We start from the raw sequence: 17,589 nt of genomic DNA, 5'->3' as shown, positions 1-17,589 counted from the left end.
CGTCCGCTGGAGGCGTGCAGGGACCCTGAGCGGCTGCCGTCCGATCAGACGTCGCGCGTGCGCAGGCGCTCGGCGCAGAGGCCTGCCGGAAGCCAAGATGGCGCATAGGTGTGTTTTGGGCCGCAGTTGGCTCCTGTTCAGTATCTGAGCGGGTGTTTTGTAGGGGGCTGTGGTCAGCGCCCCCTCCGCTGTCATGGCCCGGCATCGGAATATCCGAGGCTATAACTACGATGAAGGTAGGTGGCAGGGCCGAGCCGGGACGTCATTTTTGCTGTTCCAGCCTCGTTGGCATCCACTTCGACCTGTGAGTTTCTCGTCAGTGGTGCCAGTCTGAAATTCGGGGAAGGCCCAGCGGGGTACAGTAACATGGCATCTGAGTGTCAGCGACTGGCATTTCTTAATGATCTCAGCCTTCTGAAATTGATCACATTTAGGGTGGGAGGTACTGCATGGCGACATATGGAATATGTCGAGGTTGGGATCCCGTGATATTTATGCATGTTAAATCTTATCACACACACCCCCCCCCACCGCCGTTCTTTCGTCACTGGTCGGGCACGTGTCTCTCCTTGCTTCCTCCGACCTTCCCCACCCGTCACCCCCTGCCCCTAAAAAAAAAAAAAAAAAAAAGAAAGAAGAAAGAAAGGTTGCCAGTTCGTAAAACACAGATTGACTTAATGCTTATGTTCAACTGACTTGGTGTATTTATTAGGTTTATACGGTAAAAGTTTTATTAACGTTCGTGCATATTAGTGCAGAACCTGACTTGAGTTGGTTTTTCAAGTTAAATTAGAAATTTAAGAGACAGTAAAAACATAACATATTGAAAAGACCCAAGGAGTAAGTCTATCAGATGATCTTGAGGTGTATAATCAGGTCTTGGCTGGTTATGCTTAGTGTAAATGTGCTTTCAAGTGAGAAAAAAAGTAGTACTAGAAGAAAGGGTTAATGGAAATGGGCTTAATGATTTTTTTAAAAATATGGAATAAAGAAAAGAACACGAGAACAATGTGTATGTGAATGTTCCCTAGAACTTTAAAGGAAGTTGGAATTAGTTTTAGGACAAACACAACATCATTCCTTACACAGTGGATAATTATAGGAATTATCAAACATCAGTCCAAAAATGTAAACACACATGAACTAATGCAGAAGAGAAAGACCTATTGCTTTGAAAAGTGCAGAACATGCAGTGCTTACTATGTTGGTTGTTACTGGCACCCCCAGTAGACTATTCTAGGAGCATCAGGATCCTCTAACTATACTGGAGGGCAGCTAACACACAACTGCCAGATTTGGAGACAGTGACCTGGTCCACCTGGCATATGTTGGGTTCTTACTGTTCAGTTCAGAGTGGAGACACTTGTTGTCTAGGTATTGCTGCGGGCTAGTGTCAGCTGGGAAATGGGAGATATTTTTGCAAACATGATGTAAAGGACATGGATAGGTATAATTACAATCATTTATTTCTTTAATTTTCATTTATCATTTCCTCAGCCAGCATTGATTGAGTGCTTATTGTACCCTGTTCTAAACTTTGAGGACTGACAGTAAAGGGGACATATACAAGTAACAAGTGACTAGAGCATGAAAGATGGAACAAAAAAATGCAAAGTGTTATGGGAGTTATGTAAATGAGGACGCCTAATTCAAAATGGGTTGGGCCAGGGATGGGAGGATGAATGAAGCCTTCCTGGAGAAGGTAGTGCTTGGCTTAAGGGAGTAAGTGCTAAATATCTTCTCACTTGACCCCCTGAGGTCAGGTTGTTATGTTATCTTTGGAACAATTGGTGACATCATAACCAAAGCTGTTCTATAGCATAGGAGGTCCATCCCCTTTTCTTGCTTCTAATACTGCTCATCTTGGGGTTCAGTTCATTTCTTTTCATCCCAGTTAAGCTTTCCCTTGAACTCTCATGGAAATAATTGAAAAATTCATGGAAATAATTGAAAAATTCTCAGACGTGACGTAATAGAGTTTAAGGAAATAAAATTACCCATTTATTACCCATTTAAGCTACCCAAACATGACCTCCATTCACAGTTTATCTTTTGTACTGCAAAACCTATTGCTTCCTCTGTTGAACACACCTTTTTCTTCTGTGTAATTTGGGCAGTACTTGACTGCCTCGGCTACTAATTTTAAAGCCCCTGGAAGGCCAAGGGCTTTTTATATTTATTCTAGTAGCTGGAAAATTGCTTTACATACAGTAAATACTCCAACATTTTGTTGAAAAAGTGAGCCACTTTACAAAGATCCCTAGAAAGGATTTACTTCATCTTTTTATGTTGTGGTACTTTTTCTAATTAACCAACTAACCTACTGAAAGATTCTTGTCCTTAATACCTAAAAATATTTTTGGTGAATGGCCCATCTATTACTTGCTAATAAATTATTATTTATTAACTTGGAATCATGATCTAAAAATTTATCAAATGTTATACATTTTAGTTCAATTGCAGCATTCATTTAATTATCCATTGCTATAAGCATTGTCTCAGTCCTTGAGACCAAAGGCTATTCCTGCTGCAAATGAATACATATACTCAATTATTTAAATATATTTATGTTATTTATAGGTTTTAGTTTTAGTTTAAAGTTTTAAAATAATTAAATTAATTTTAATTATTTAAAAGAAATTTAACTATTAAATTAATAGTTAAATTAATATTTAATATTGTTAAATATTAATTTTATGCCAAGCATGTGCTAGGTAGTTGGTTAGATGAAATCTTAGCCTCAAGGAGTTTATGGTCTGACCAAGCGAAACAGGTCTAGTACTTTGAAGACAATCCAGTGGATGAGTGTGCTAGAGAGTGAAGGTGTTTGTGGTGGTGGGGCTTGCTGCTTTACCAGAGTGGTCTCGGGAGACTTCTGCAAAGAGGTGACATTTGTGCTGGAACCATCAGTAGGAAAAGGAAGGACTTGGGGAAAATCTGAACAGGGAATCTATAATATCTAGTCAATAGGAAAATAGGTCAACTGGCCTAGAGCAGAGAGCCTCAGGGAATTTGGGATAAGCTGGTTAAATAACAGTTGTGTAGCTTCACATGAAGAACGACTGTCTTAATGGTCTGATTGTATACTCATTGCTACTCATTTGTATGAAAAGTAAGTGTTTTGGGCTAGAGAGGGCACTTGGAAAAAATTTGCTGAAGTCATGTTTCAGATTTTGGTCTATACTGGAGAGACAATTCAAATTGTCTGGGATTATTACTGTTTTTTCATCACCTGAGGTGGAAATTTAGAAAAACTTAAAAGACCAAATTAGCCTAAAAGTTGGAGAACTATAAATGTTTTTGTAAATACAAAATGTCCGTGAATACCTAGTTTGTGGGAAAAATTCTTAGAATTTTTAGAAAAAGTAGACATTGCAGGTTCTTTGATTTTGATGAACAATTTAATTTTAGTTTGGAGAGAATTCTGAAATTCTTCATTAATTCCGCATTAATGGATAAAAATATAGAAAGAAGTTATGAATGAATTTACCTCTTGTGTTTTTATTTTAGATTTTGAAGATGATGATCTTTATGGCCAGTCCGTAGAGGATGATTATTGTATTTCACCATCAACAGGTGAATTTTTTAATACATTGATTTCTATGATTTGGTTATCTAAAAATGTCAAGCAAATATTGTCATTCTAGGACTAGCCTGTCCATGAAGCTATATGTAACATGAAAAAATAAAATTTATTTTAGTTTTTAAAGGTGTATAAAATAATTTCTTTACCCATGAATATAGTTTAAAGTTTTGATCTCATCATTTAGCTTTAAACAACTTAAAAGAAACTCTGAAGATTATGGATTTTCCAGTATTCATTGCAACATCATTTTAAATATCCAATTAATTTAAATTATTCTAAAATAGTAATTTAGTTAATAATGAAGTTCTAGAACTTGTGGGGTTAGGCAGCAGTTAATTTTATATCCCAGTGTAGAATGCAGGTTTGACACAGAGTAGGTACTCAAATTTTGTGGGATTGGATTTTTTTTAACTTTTTTTATTGTATAATATAACCTACATAATGAAGCAAAGAAATAAAAAATGATGGTTTTCAATGACTCTTCAATAGGTAGTTATAGAACAGATTCCAGAGTTTGTCATGGGTTACCATACAAACAAATTGAATTTTTATTTTTTATTCTCTTAAATGATTGTAGAATTATTTATATAGCATTTGGGGTGCTGAGTTTTCTTTTGAAACTTGTCTGCACTGCTTGAATTTTCCTTGTAAAGGAGAACTCTGTTTTCAGGCCGCTTCTATTACAGCTGCTTAATTTTCATTTCTAATGCAAAAATTTGGATAGCATCTGGATTAGAATTCTTTGTGCAGGAGAACCTGGAGGTGTATATATAGACTTCCCTTCCTACAGCCCTTTAGTTTAGTTAGTCAGACTTTAAACCAGTTTAAAAGATAATTTTGAGGAGTGAAGGTCTCCAGGGCTTACATAACAAGCTATGTAAACTTGGTTTACATAAGGGTGGGTGCCTTCAGAGAGGGACTACTTGAAGGCATCCTATTATTATATCATTTATTTACACTTAGCCTGGGTAATAATATTTAACTGTGAGTACTAGGTTAATTCAAGGCAAAATATTCTGAGGGTGATTTTATGAGATCTGTGCCATGACAGCTTTCTTGAGGTTAGGGTTGTAGTTTATCCCTGTGTCCCTCATAGCCCTTGATACTTTTCCTGTGTAGCTCTTGATATGTGTCTTGTGTACAATTCACATTAAAAGAAACCTGAATCTTCAAGAGATATTTTTGTGGTGCACACCAAGAAGTCAACCACCATTATCCAAGCAGGAGATAATTGAAATGGTTTTATATAAGTTGTTCTTTGACAAATTGGTATTAAAACAAAAGCGTGTGGTTTTTGAAATGTTTATAAAATAGCAGTAATGTGTGCAGATGAGAAACTTACTGTCCTCTTTAGTGGTATGTTTTCCAGGTTTTTTCAATTAAAAAATGAGTAACTTTAAAAGAATACTTTCTCTTCTTAAGGAGACAGCTAGTATTATTGAATACATGATTATACTCATGCTCTAAAAAATTCTGAATTTGAGTGACTTCAGTAATTAATAGAAATTTCTAAAATTCACCAGCACATGCTTAATTTTTTGAACTCTACTGGCCTTATTTTCTTGATGAAAAGATGATTTCTGAGTGTTATAGTTAGATTGACATTGATACTGAAAATTGAATATATGTTAAGGAGTTGGAGGATAACAAAAAGTCTGTATATAAATCTTTATTTGAAGGGTAATTATGTGCTAATATACTTGGAAGTTGTAATCCTTATTCAATCCATTCCAATTCAGAACCTTTGTTGAGCATCAATTACCCTAATAAAAACAGTAATCATCTTAATAAAATGCCTGTACATTTGAGAAGATAGGTTACCTTCTTAATAAAAAAAAAACTCCAGTAAATCTAGGACTTTACCATTAAGAAAAGGTGAAATGAGATGTAAGAAAGGGTTAGGCTGAGTAAGTTTGCAAAGGTAAAACACTCACAGATCTTGGAGCATCAAGTAGTGAGTACTTCCAAAACAGGGCAGGTGGCCACACTGAGCCAGAAGGAAGTTAGGTACAGTTGGCTTCAGGTAGAGGACAGTATTCCTTCATGGTTGGTGTCATTGGAGTTTACCTATACTGCTACTGCATGGTGATACAAAGCACTGAAGTGTTGGGAAAGTTTCACAAACCAAAGCAACTTCGATGTTACACCCTCTTCTCTCCCCTACTTATCAACTGGTATAAGCTAATCTGTGTTAAGGAAACAGGCTAATGCAGCTTTATGTATTGAGTGGTGACCCTGCCAGTACTTTAGGGTAGCACAGACTGATGTCCGGAAATCAGTTAGGTAAAGAACATTAGAATGACTTGTTCAAAAGCCTGTTGTGTTCTCTGTGAACTCTTAGATTCCAGTAAAATGAAGAATTCTTGGAAAGTGGCAATTAATCTAATGTTTTTAGGGCTTTCTTAATTATGCAAATAATAAATAGGTTTGCTATATAATTTGAAATATTTGAATCAAAGAAGAGACGATTTCAAGGTGGAGTAGTAGGCAAAGGTGAGATATCAGAAAGGTATTGACAATAGATACTGGAAGTTGAAGGAAAGACCCTTAGCTCAGTGCTCTTAGAGATTGGAGGAAAGAAGGAAGACATTTATAAGAGATTAATGAGTAGTTAGTGAGGACATTTGAGCTGCATTTTGGATATAATCTGTTTTGGCTTGGCTGTTTTTGTTTTGTTTTGTTCATCCATGAGTACAGAGTGTGGGTAATTGGCTTTAGGTGATAGATCAGAATCTTTCATTATTATTTTACTTTAATTTTTGTAAAAAAGAAAAGATACTACTCTTTTAGAGAATAGCTATACTTCAGCATTCTTCAATTGTTTTGTATTCTAGCTGCTCAGTTTATTTATTCACGACGTGACAAACCTTCCGTTGTTGAGCCAGTAGAAGAATATGATTATGAAGTACTGAAAGAATCCTCCAATTCTTTTTTGAACCACCAGCTCAGTGGAGTTGATCAAGGTATAGTAAGAAGTGGTTTTTCTTATCTGAAAATGATTAATAACCAGTATACTGGAATTTATCACTTTTATTGTGCTTGTTCATAATAGTGACTGAGTATTAATGATATAAAAGTATCTTGTATTTTCCAGGAAAATTTTAGGTATAGTTTAAGTGGAATATATTTAATGGTATAGTTGAAAAATTGATTGTATGGCTGTTGTTTAGTAACCAGAATTTTTAATTAAACTACCCCATTCTCTCATCTTTTCTATAGGAGAGGAATACCAATGATTTGTTTTAAGAACATTTTAGGAATATTTAGTGTTTCCTAAGCTGTGTGGAGCTTATGATTAGGTTACAGAAGCTCCTTTACTTAGGTTCCAAAAGGCTGGAGTTTTTTGGTTTGTTTTATATGTTTAACTCTAAAGTAACACTAAGGAAGTGTCCTGACTTTCACATCTATAAATTAAGCTTCAAGAGAAAACTTAAAACTTATTTATTGATGATGTGACAAACCTTTCCTTATTGAGCCAGAAGAATATAATCATGAATTACTGAAAGAATCTTTTCAACTATTAAATATTTTAATGAGGATCTTTGTATTCTGGTCTTCTTTTATACATTAATTTCAAACATGACATGGCTTCAATCACATTTAAGCCCTGGTATTTTTAGTACAAGTTTTAAAGACTAAAAATTTTTCAGGTATGCACATATTATGTTGGATAATGTTGTTCCCTTTTTGCCCCAAGGTAATCCTTGTACAAGGAGAATCTACATGCTGTTGTTCTAAAGCCATGGCTAAATAAAGCATGGTTCAATTGCAGAAGAGACAGCCTATTTTATAATCCTCTAAGATGATCATTTTGTTTATATTTTAAAATCTCAGAATTGGGAAGGTGTCTTACAACAAATGGCATCTTAGCATTTTGTAATACTTAAATTGATAAGCTTTTGTTTTTTTAAAATGGTATACTTTATAGTTCATGCCATCTTAGATTTGATAACACATGGTATTACTAAAATATGAAAGCTGGGCCGTTATATTCTTGATCCACCATGCTGTTGTAACACATTTTTAAAACAGATCTTTTTACAAGCTGCCTTATACCAAACTAATATGTGATGAATCTATTAGAATAGGGCTTTTCTTACCCGTAATAGTTGCTTCAAACACTTCGCTCAAGCCATAGACTGGTGAACACTGTGGCAGAACTAATACCACTGAATGTCATAGAGTGCTGTCTATTGGGAGCTAACAGAGCTGAGTCAATTTGCTGTTTCTCTGATGTGTGACTGTACTCTAAATGTTTCTTAAATTGAAAACATATAGCTGTTAAGTAATTTGAAAGTAAAAATGTATAAATCTGAGGGTTAATCTTTGATTAAACCAGTAAAATTTAGAGCAGCTGTCAACAAAATCAAGAAAAATAGAGAAAAAGTACTAATATACAGAGTTAGAAAGGAGAGAGGGTAATGGCAGATACAGAAGACCTAAAACAAATTTCTTTATCAATTCTGCAAATACATTTGAAAATCTGGGTAAAAGTTTTTAGAGGATCTTCTATATCAATTCGTCAATAATATTTAATTGTATTTTTAAAGAAAGTATCATATAGTTATTGTGGAATGAGAGGGTAAGATTTGAGTAGAAGTTTTGTTCTTTATCTGCTGTGCTCAGTGGATGATGTTTAAGGAGTTAACGAAATTCAAAGTTATGTTTGAGAAGGGAAGATAATCATTCCCACGTGGCAAAACAAGTAATTGCATGGCAGCATTAACAAGGATTGTAGCTAACCTTAAGTGAATGCTTTCCAGGTGCTGATTTAGGTGCTGTTTAGGCATTAACATATTTAATGTTCCCACTAGCCTTATGAGATAGGACAGTTTTTGTCTTCATTTTATAGGGGAGGAAAATGAGAAGCAGAGAAGTAGCTTGCCCATGGTTGAACCAACTAATCAGTGGAATATGAACCCAGACAGTCTGATCACATCACCTCCACTCTTACCACACTGCCTCTTTGTGAACCTGTAGAAAATAGCTACTAAAACTAGTTGGAAGAGGCTTTGATGCTCGCTGTATTAAGTATTCTGTTTCATTTTCAGTAATGGTGTTATTTTCCAAGCACAGCTTATTAGCCTAAAATTAGTCTTGGACTCAAGCAAAGCCAAATTACCCACATATTTGAGGATTCATTTTTAATAATTAAAAAAGGGAGTAAAAGTATCAAAAACTTTTTAAAGGAAGGATGTTGTCTAAAGATTCCTCATTCAACATGTAAGCATGTACTGTGACATGGTTTCAAGGAGTAGGGACATCAACATCTCAGTTCCATTTTGATTAGGGCAACCTAATTGTTCCATGATTTTCAGTCATCCCATCTTTATAAATTAGAATTTACCTATATATTTAGCTCATAGAGTTATTGTGAGGATTGCAAAAGACATACATATATAAATATTTAGAAAATGTTTAAATGCCATGTAGATATATTAATACAGATACTCATTTTTTCATTGGACAGTGTGCCAGGTACTATTCTGGGTTTCATTGGATACTAGGTGCCAGGTACAAAGGCTCTATTCTCAGAATTTACATCATTAATGAATATTAAGACATAGTCTTCAGAAATTAAAATCTCTTCAGGTTTTAGATAACTCAGGTTTTAAATTTCTTAGTTTGAAAATGAATATATTATCTTTGATCTTCTGTGCTTCTCTATGATGACATTTTTGTATTAGGTTATCACCCATTTTTAAAGAGTCATCAGGATGATTTTAGCTGGTTGAGGAAACATGAAGTTAGCATGAAAGAAAACTTCAGGTTAGTTAGTAATTTAAGAGATATACTTAGTGAAGCTGGGTTTACTGACAAGATAGATATAAGGGCCCACACCCACCAGTCCTTATATACACATGCAAAAAATCATCAGTGTAGATAATCATCATTGTTGAGTGAAAATAGATATTACTGAATATAGTTTACATTTTTTCAAGCAATAACTACTAGGAGGTGTCTATTATAGAGATTCTTTAGTGAATGGAGGGGATTTTAAGTATATTATAGAAAAAATATATAATATCAGTTTTGAAGATTAAAAAATCTTGGCATCATGTAGTATAACTTTTTTTTTTTAAGTTGTAACATAATAGAAAATTGCCGTTTTAACCATTTTTAAGTGTGCAATTCAGTGGCACTAATTACTTTCACAGTGTTGTCCTACCATCACCACCTTACATTAATAAGGCTTTTTTCTTATCTCAAATAAAACCTCTTAACCCTATAGCAACAACTCCCCATTCCCACCTCTTTCTACACCTTGGTCACCTTTTATCTCCTTTCTGTCTCTAAATTTCCTTATTCTAGAAATTTCACGTAAGTAGAATTCTGTAATATTTGTCCTTTTGTGTCTGTCTTTCATTTAGCATGATGTTTTCAGCGTTTATCCATGTCTTAGCATGTGTTAGCACTTCACTTCTTTTTATGGCTGAATAATATACCATTGTATGTATATACCACATTTTGTTTATCCATTCGTCTCTTTATGAGCACTTGGGTTGTTTCCACCGTTTAGTATAGCCTTTAAATTATTATTGTTTGTTTTAGCTCGTCTTTATTCATGCGTTGATCACTTGAGAGAGATACTTGGAGATGCTGTGCCAGATGAAATATTAATTGAAGCAGTTCTGAAAAACAAGTTTGATGTGCAGAAGGCGTTAGCTGTGGTTCTGGAACAAGATAAAATGCAGAACTTGAAGGTCAAGAATGAGGGGCAACTATCTACAGGAAAGATATCAAAAGGTATGCATTTATTTTTTCTCTTTTAGATGTTTTGCATAGTTAATGCCTAAAGAGAGGTTTTGATTTGTCTTGAGCATTTAAAATAACTAGTCAGAAGCTTTTGCGTATTACAGTTCACTCTTGATTATTTTCGATTGATTTTCTAGTTTGTGGATTTTTAAGCTGAGTACTGTGTTCCTTTTCCTCTATTATACCCTCTTTTGAGGTTATTTTACTGTTTGTTCTCATAGCTAACAAAGTATAGAGGGAATAAAATCAGATGAAAACAAGTCAAAGCACTTTACTCATTAGTGGCTTAGAGGGAGTTTAAAAAGTTTTTAATTATTAAATTTTTAATTAATTTTTAATCATCAAACTTTATTTTCAGTTCTAGTGATGGGAAGAAAATAATAGCCACTCAATTAAAAAAATCTCTTTATGACTATATCCTATATAAATATAATTTAGTATTTAAAATATATATTAAATATCATAAGTATTGTAATTATACGACTCTTGCCTTTCAAAATGAGATCTTTAGTTTCAGATTTGTACGACTTAGGGTTCAATTTGGAATTTACTGGACTTAAGAGAATTGAGGTACCTTAATATTAATTGGTGTGATATCTCTCAGTTGAAACTTGGTAATCTGTTAAGTATAGCTAACTGTGAACTGGGTTGACATTTCTGACATTTCTTCTAACCTTTGGGCTAGATTTTTGCCACAGCAAGATTGCATGCTGTCTGTTTCCATGAAAAAATGAGAATTTTTTTTTTTTTGCTATTAATGGCTAATTTGGGATGAGTTTGTAACACGTCATCTGTATTAATAGTGTATCTCAGATCATGATGGAAATCATAGGATGTTCTTTGTTTACTTGTTTGTTTTTAATGGATTTGAAAATAACAGAAGAAGATGAATCCAGTTCTCTCCATTGTTTACTTAGAAATTTTGAATTTGAGATACCCATGCCTATAACTTATATTAAAACCTTATATTGTATTATTTATGAAAATTAAGACATTGACAAAGTTGGTACTTATATTTGTATATGCCAGTGAACAAAGTATGAAGGTGACTTTAGATTAGTAAAGGAAGGTAAAATTCCTTCTTAATTGGATCATTTAGAATATTCATTTAATGTTAAATAATGATCAAGTAGCAATCTATTCATGTCATAATTATCAAAAGAAGCACTTAGTAATTGAATGCCTCATTTCCTGTTTCCTTCTGGTTGCTGTGATTGTCTTCTGAATATGTCCACCTGTTCATCTGAAAATTAATGGCTCTTGTAAGGTAAGGAGTTTTTTGTTCTTCTGAAGTTTCAGCTGATAATGTTCAAAGCTCTTGTCCTTCAGCAGCAAACCATTTGGATTGCAGTAGCACTCCCTTTGATATTTCTGGCCCAGTAGAAAAATATGGATTATATCATAACTCTTCAGTTAAACCAAGTCACTGTTTATTCCATAAAACAAAGAAACTTGACAGACCTAAAAGTGAAAAGAAACAAGAATCATGTAAGTTAACACAAGAGCTGTCACTAGCTGACCTGATTAATGATATGCCAAGAAACTCATTTTATGAATCGTGTAAAAGTCGGCCATCAGTCAGATTATCATCCACTCACAACCTGGACAGCCATCTTTCAAAGAGTCTAGGTGCTGATTTGTTAAAACTTCAACTATCTGAATGTGTTCCCAATGATGATTCTGAGTTCAAAGGGATACCAGATTTAAAATCCTTATTGATAAAGAACCCACCTAGTAACTCTTTATGTATTCAAAATAAGCCACTACCTGATTTCCAAAATACTCCAATACAAAACCATTCAGGAAGTTTAAATAATCCTCGTTTACACCTAACTAACTCACTGGAAAACATGACTCTTGATAATTTAAATACTGGTAAAAAGACTGAATTTGGAAGTATTTCTTTAGTTGAACAAAGTATCAAGAATTACATTTTTAAAAATGACAGTTTGCAGTTGTCCCAGTGTGAAAGTCCTTCCCTACCTGAACTATTTCAGGAACACAAAGAAAATAATCCTAGTGAGTGCTTTACTTTATCTCATCCTTGTAACAGGCCGTCTGCCAGTTTCACGGATCTAAGTTTGGAATCCTCTCCCCTGTCACAACTAGCAAATCAGTGTCAGTCTTCAACTGAAATACCAGAATTAACAGGATCTCTATCATCTTTGACATTTTGTAAAGCTTCTCCCACAAGAGACCTTGAGAATTTGTCACTTTCTGACTTGATTGCAGAAACGATTGATGTAGACAGATCTCAGATTAAGAAAGATTCCTTTAACCCCAGTTTATCTGAAATTAGGCCTCCTGGAATAGATTCAAGTATTGATCTTAGTGTTCTTATAAAAAACCCAGAGTCTGTTCCAAAACCTATAATAGATCAATCAGTTATGCCAATACCAGGAACTAAAGTTCTAAGTTCAAAGTTAGGAAAACATTCCAATTTCACTCAAGACAATAAGAAAAACAGTAACGTCTCTATGACTAGGAAACTACCTTTTTCTCTGTCTTGGACCAAGGCCCTTGCTGCTAGACCTTCAGCTTTTGCTTCAACACTGTGTCTTCGTTACCCACCGAAAAACTGCAAGCGACGCACCCTTGACCTTTATAAGACTTTTCTTTATAGTAGACAAGTTCAAGACATAAAGGATAAAGAAATAAGTCCTCTTATATCTATAACACCATTTGACTTCAAATCAGCATCTCCTGATGACATTGTAAAAGCTAATCAAAAGAAGGCTTTTACTAGAGAATAGTAACAAAAGGAAAACATCCCTTGTACAGCTTTTTATTTTAAATTCAGTTCACAGTCTTTATTAGGATCACTTTATATTACGGGATTTGAGATGTGATTTTTATATTAAAATTGTCTTAAGTGAGTTGATAATTTTAGTTGATACCTATTTTTGCACTGAAATTTAAAGAATATTTCCTCTTTTAGTGGGATAGCTGGCTTTATTAAATTGATAGCCTTTAATGGGTATTTGTTTACAAAGCGTGTATATGGAGACTTGATATTGTGAAATCAAACCTCAGATATTTTAGTGTGAAATATTCAACTTTATATATTTTTATGATGAGAAATACTCTTTTATAAATATTTTTGTGTTTTGTTTTCAAAGGAAAATGCCACCACTTAGGATTATGATTCAGTGATGAGGAATCTCCCTAAAATATGTGGCATAGCATGGCTAAGACATAATCACATTTTAAAGTATTATTGATATCATTCCCAGTTTCATTATTTTTCTATAAATGAATATTAACTTTTTATTAGAAATTCTTAAAATTCCTAACTTTTAAGAATACTGTGGGGGTTACTGAAATTCATTTTTCATGATTAATAAAATGAAAACCCTTTAAGGGACTATGAAAATATTGAAGTTGGGTTAATACATAAATTTTCATGCATTTTCAGAACGATTTGTTCTAAATGCACACATTAAAATATATAGACAGTGCTTTCAAATATGGTTGCGTGTTCTTTTACAGTTTTTGTTAAACTTTTTATTTTGAAATAATTTCAAATTTACAGAACAATTACAAAAATACCACAAAATCCATACAGAGAACTCCTACATGCAACCTCTGCCCTTGGTCCACCAATTTTAACATTTTGTTACATTGCCCATTGTTCTACGTCTCCATCCATCCAATCTAGCCATCTGTCCATTATCTATCTAATCTTTCTATCATGTTTGCATGTTTTTTGAATAGTCAATTTTATCATAACTCTTAACCTTTCCTTTATAATAAATAATGGTATATGGGGTTTTCTTTTGTAGTACTGACTGATAGCTGTGGGCTCCACAAAGTTTCAGAAATTGCAGACTCTTAATAAGAGCTCTCACAGGCAACAGAACAAATCAGTTTTTCATCCCTTAGAGGAGTGGTCCTCAACTGGCCATCAGAACCATTGGGGGAATTTTTTTTAAAACACATACCATGACTTCATACCAGAGAAACTGAATCAGTGGCTGAGTCATGGGACTTGGGAATCCCAGTGGGATCATCTAAAATGGTCCCCAAATGATTCTAATGTATTCTCTATGCAAGAACCACTGCCTGGGGAAAAAAGAAGTCAGTGCAACACATTAGTGATGTTAACAGTAACATCTGATCAACTTGAATTCATAATTAATATTTTCTAGTGATTGGGATTACCAAAAATAATTGCTAATTAGCAGTTACGGTTTTTTGCATACAAAAGATACTGCAGGAAAAATACAATAATGTCCAAAATGTTATTTCTTAATAAAAATAACACACCTGTCCTTTTCCCAGTAAAGAAATGTTTTTCTCTAGCAGCTACTTAGCTTTGCACTTGATAATTTTTTTCTTTTTGTATTTCTTCTTGTTTCTGCTTATTTTCAGAATGACATTCCAATATTTTTAGCTATGTAGTTGTTTTTATATATTTTGGTGGGACAACAACTTAAGATGGCATTAGCTCTTCACTGTTCTTGACCAAATACTTTTTGGTTTCTTGTGATGAGTTCAGGTATTTTTTAATTTATTAAATTGCATATTTCAGTAATAGTGATACTTATGTGATCATTGAAGCACAAACTGTATTTTATGTTCACTTTTAGAGTTTGAATTACCCCAACTACTGACTTTTTCTTCTCTTGAATTTTGAGCATTCAGCAATTAATTATAAATTAATATATGATTGATCAGCTAGATCTGATATATAGGCAGTCTCAAATTTAGAATTTAATTACATTCTAAGAGTTCGTTTGGAATGGAAGATGCTTTCTGACAGACTGAGTGCAACATAAGTGGTCCACTTTTCACATATACTCATTTAATCCACATTGAAGTTCAACATTGGAACTGCTATTTTACCTTCTTTTATAATAAACTAATTTTCAGGTGAAAATACTATACTGCTTTAGCCATATGGCAGACCTTGTAGGATGAAATAGATCTTTGTTGATGGATTAGAATTGTAACTACCATTTGTAAGAGTCTTTTCATAGGAAAAAAACACTTCTGTTTTATAGAGTGTGGAGGAAAGGTATCAGTATTTTAAGTATGTTTCCAATCTCTTTCCCTGCTTTAGCTCCTGGCCTATCAGGTAGCTTAGAAATTAATTGCTTTCTATTGTTTAATAGAAACAATATATATGAACAAAATAAGGTTGACTGAATAGGAGTAAATAATAGAAGTCTCTTTGCTACTTTTATCTGTATTCATATAATTATATAAGGCTCTGTTTATGCAATTACATGTTGTAATTTTAATTTTTAGGCTGTAAAAAGATTTGCCACATTTTGAGTGTATATATACATTTTTGCAAAAGCTATATTGAAAGAAATTATAATTCTGAGGTTTTCTTAAGTCAGATATGCGAACAGCACAATTTCTCGATTATGATTTTTTATATAAACTTGATATTTCAGAATGGTATTTTAATAATTTATGCTGTAGATGATGCTTTATGTTTCTGTAAACAAATTAAAAAACAAACTACCTGGATATGTTGAATTTCTTTTAAAATATTTGTCATTTAGAATTCTTGTTTTCATAGGGTAAAAATTAATACATTCTTTTCACTTTTTAGACTCCCATAGAAACACTTTTAAAGTATAGGTTATGGTGAGTATTCATAATGTAATTACAGAGAGGGTAACGGAAGGTAAAAGAACTGATCAAGTATATACTTCTTTCTGATTGACATGTCTGATTTGTATGCCTGGGGCGGGCCATGGTGGCTCATCAGGCAAGAACGCTTGCCTGCCATGCCAGAGGATCCGGGTTTGATTCCCGGTGCCTGCCCATGTAAAAAAAAAAAGTCTGATTTGTATGCCTTAAAGAAAAGCATCATTTTAGATTGAGGCTAAAGTGAATAAAGGTGATTCTTACCTCAAAGGGGAGAGAAGCTGTGGGCACTTAACTCGTAATTATATTGCAGTGTGCTGTGTATGACATCATACCCTCCAAAGCCGACGTCTTTGTCTTCCTGATCTCCGCTGCCACCCCCTCCTATTGCCATCTTTATTAGTAACACAGTTACCTGAGCCAGAAACTTCGTGTCATCCAGTGACCAATTCCTGTTATTTCTACTTTATAAATAAATAAAGACATATATATATATATGTTTCTGTATGATGTGTATGCGTACTTCGACCCACTACTCTCCATCTTACTCACTTCTTTTTCTGGTAAATACCATTAGATATTGACAGAATTCCTGAAACATCTAATTCTTTATTTTCAGGTTATTTCTTCCTGAAATATTTGCTACACTATGGGCAGAATAATTTTTCTAAAATTTTATGTTCCCCTGTCTAAAACCTTTATATTATTTTATAAGGCTGTTCATGAAGTAGTTTCTGTTTAAGTGCATCCCTCTGTCCAAACCCACAAGGAATACCTACCTGTGTTTCCTCTGGTTTTGTAGTTTCTGTATTATTTGTCCCAATCTTCCTCCACTTCACCCCCTGCCTCCCACCCCCCCCCCCCCCCCCCCCCCCCAGCTAATCGTTCTTCAGGCTGTAGTTTAGATTTCACTTTATTCCCACCCTGGAATAGAGAACCTTTATCCGTGTAAAATGATAGGCACCCCCCTCCCCGCCCAGTATACTCATACCCTCTTTCTCCCTACCAACCCTGTCTTATTGTTCCTCATGGCTCTTGCGTAATCTGACATAGTGTGTGTAGGCACGTGTGCATGGTGTGTATACACTAGTAATTTATCTGTGTCCTCCCTGTTCCCTATCAGCCCCACCGTCATGCAAGTTCCATAAATGCAGGACTTTTGTGTATCTACTGCTGCATCCCCAGTTTAAACTAGTGTCTGGCATATTAAAGGTAGAAAAGGATTTAAAGTAAAAATGAATCTGTCTCCTGGGCAGTCCCACAATCTGGTTTTACAGAGGAAATCACTGTAAACAAATTATTTCTTCTGTATTATTCTTCCAGAAATGTTCTTTGCATATTACACGTCTATGAATGTACATGTATACTTTTTTACACAAATGGAAGGGTGTCCTAACGCGTCTACATTTGTGTCACTTAATATAATTTGCTGTTATTTACCAGCATTTACAACTCAAATCTCATTCTTTAAAAGCTGCATAGAATTCCTAGGATGGTTGTACCATAATTTATTTAATCAGCCCTTATTGATGAGCATTTTAAGTGTTTCTAGCTGCTATCACTAATGGTACCAAAGTGTATATCCTAAAGTCTAGAAATTAAATTTGTAAGCCAAAAGGTACATACTTTAAACATTTTGATAGATA

At 34.1% G+C, this 17,589-nt stretch overlaps 1 protein-coding gene across 3 annotated transcripts in view; it reads left to right on the top strand.

Moving 5' to 3' along the window:
* Positions 1 to 31: 31 nt before the first annotated feature.
* Positions 32 to 17,589, top strand: part of HBS1L (HBS1 like translational GTPase) — a 90,106-nt gene continuing 72,548 nt past the window's right edge. The window contains exons 1-5 of one of the 3 annotated variants that reach the window (XM_077144068.1): positions 32 to 236; positions 3,511 to 3,576; positions 6,421 to 6,549; positions 10,139 to 10,333; positions 11,615 to 16,250. In XM_077144068.1, the coding sequence (XP_077000183.1) occupies positions 194 to 236; positions 3,511 to 3,576; positions 6,421 to 6,549; positions 10,139 to 10,333; positions 11,615 to 13,095 (1,914 nt within the window). In that variant the 5' untranslated portion in view covers positions 32 to 193 and the 3' untranslated portion in view covers positions 13,096 to 16,250. Of the gene's footprint in view, positions 237 to 3,510; positions 3,577 to 6,420; positions 6,550 to 10,138; positions 10,334 to 11,614; positions 16,251 to 17,589 lie in introns of those variants that run through there. The other 2 variants (XM_077144067.1, XM_077144069.1) reach the window with 2 other exon arrangements.

This window comes from Tamandua tetradactyla, chromosome 25, assembly GCF_023851605.1.
Source record: "Tamandua tetradactyla isolate mTamTet1 chromosome 25, mTamTet1.pri, whole genome shotgun sequence".
NCBI classification, from domain to species: Eukaryota; Metazoa; Chordata; class Mammalia; order Pilosa; family Myrmecophagidae; genus Tamandua; species Tamandua tetradactyla.
Note: the sequence above shows the minus strand (reverse complement) of the source record. Positions and strands in the feature narration are given on the sequence as shown.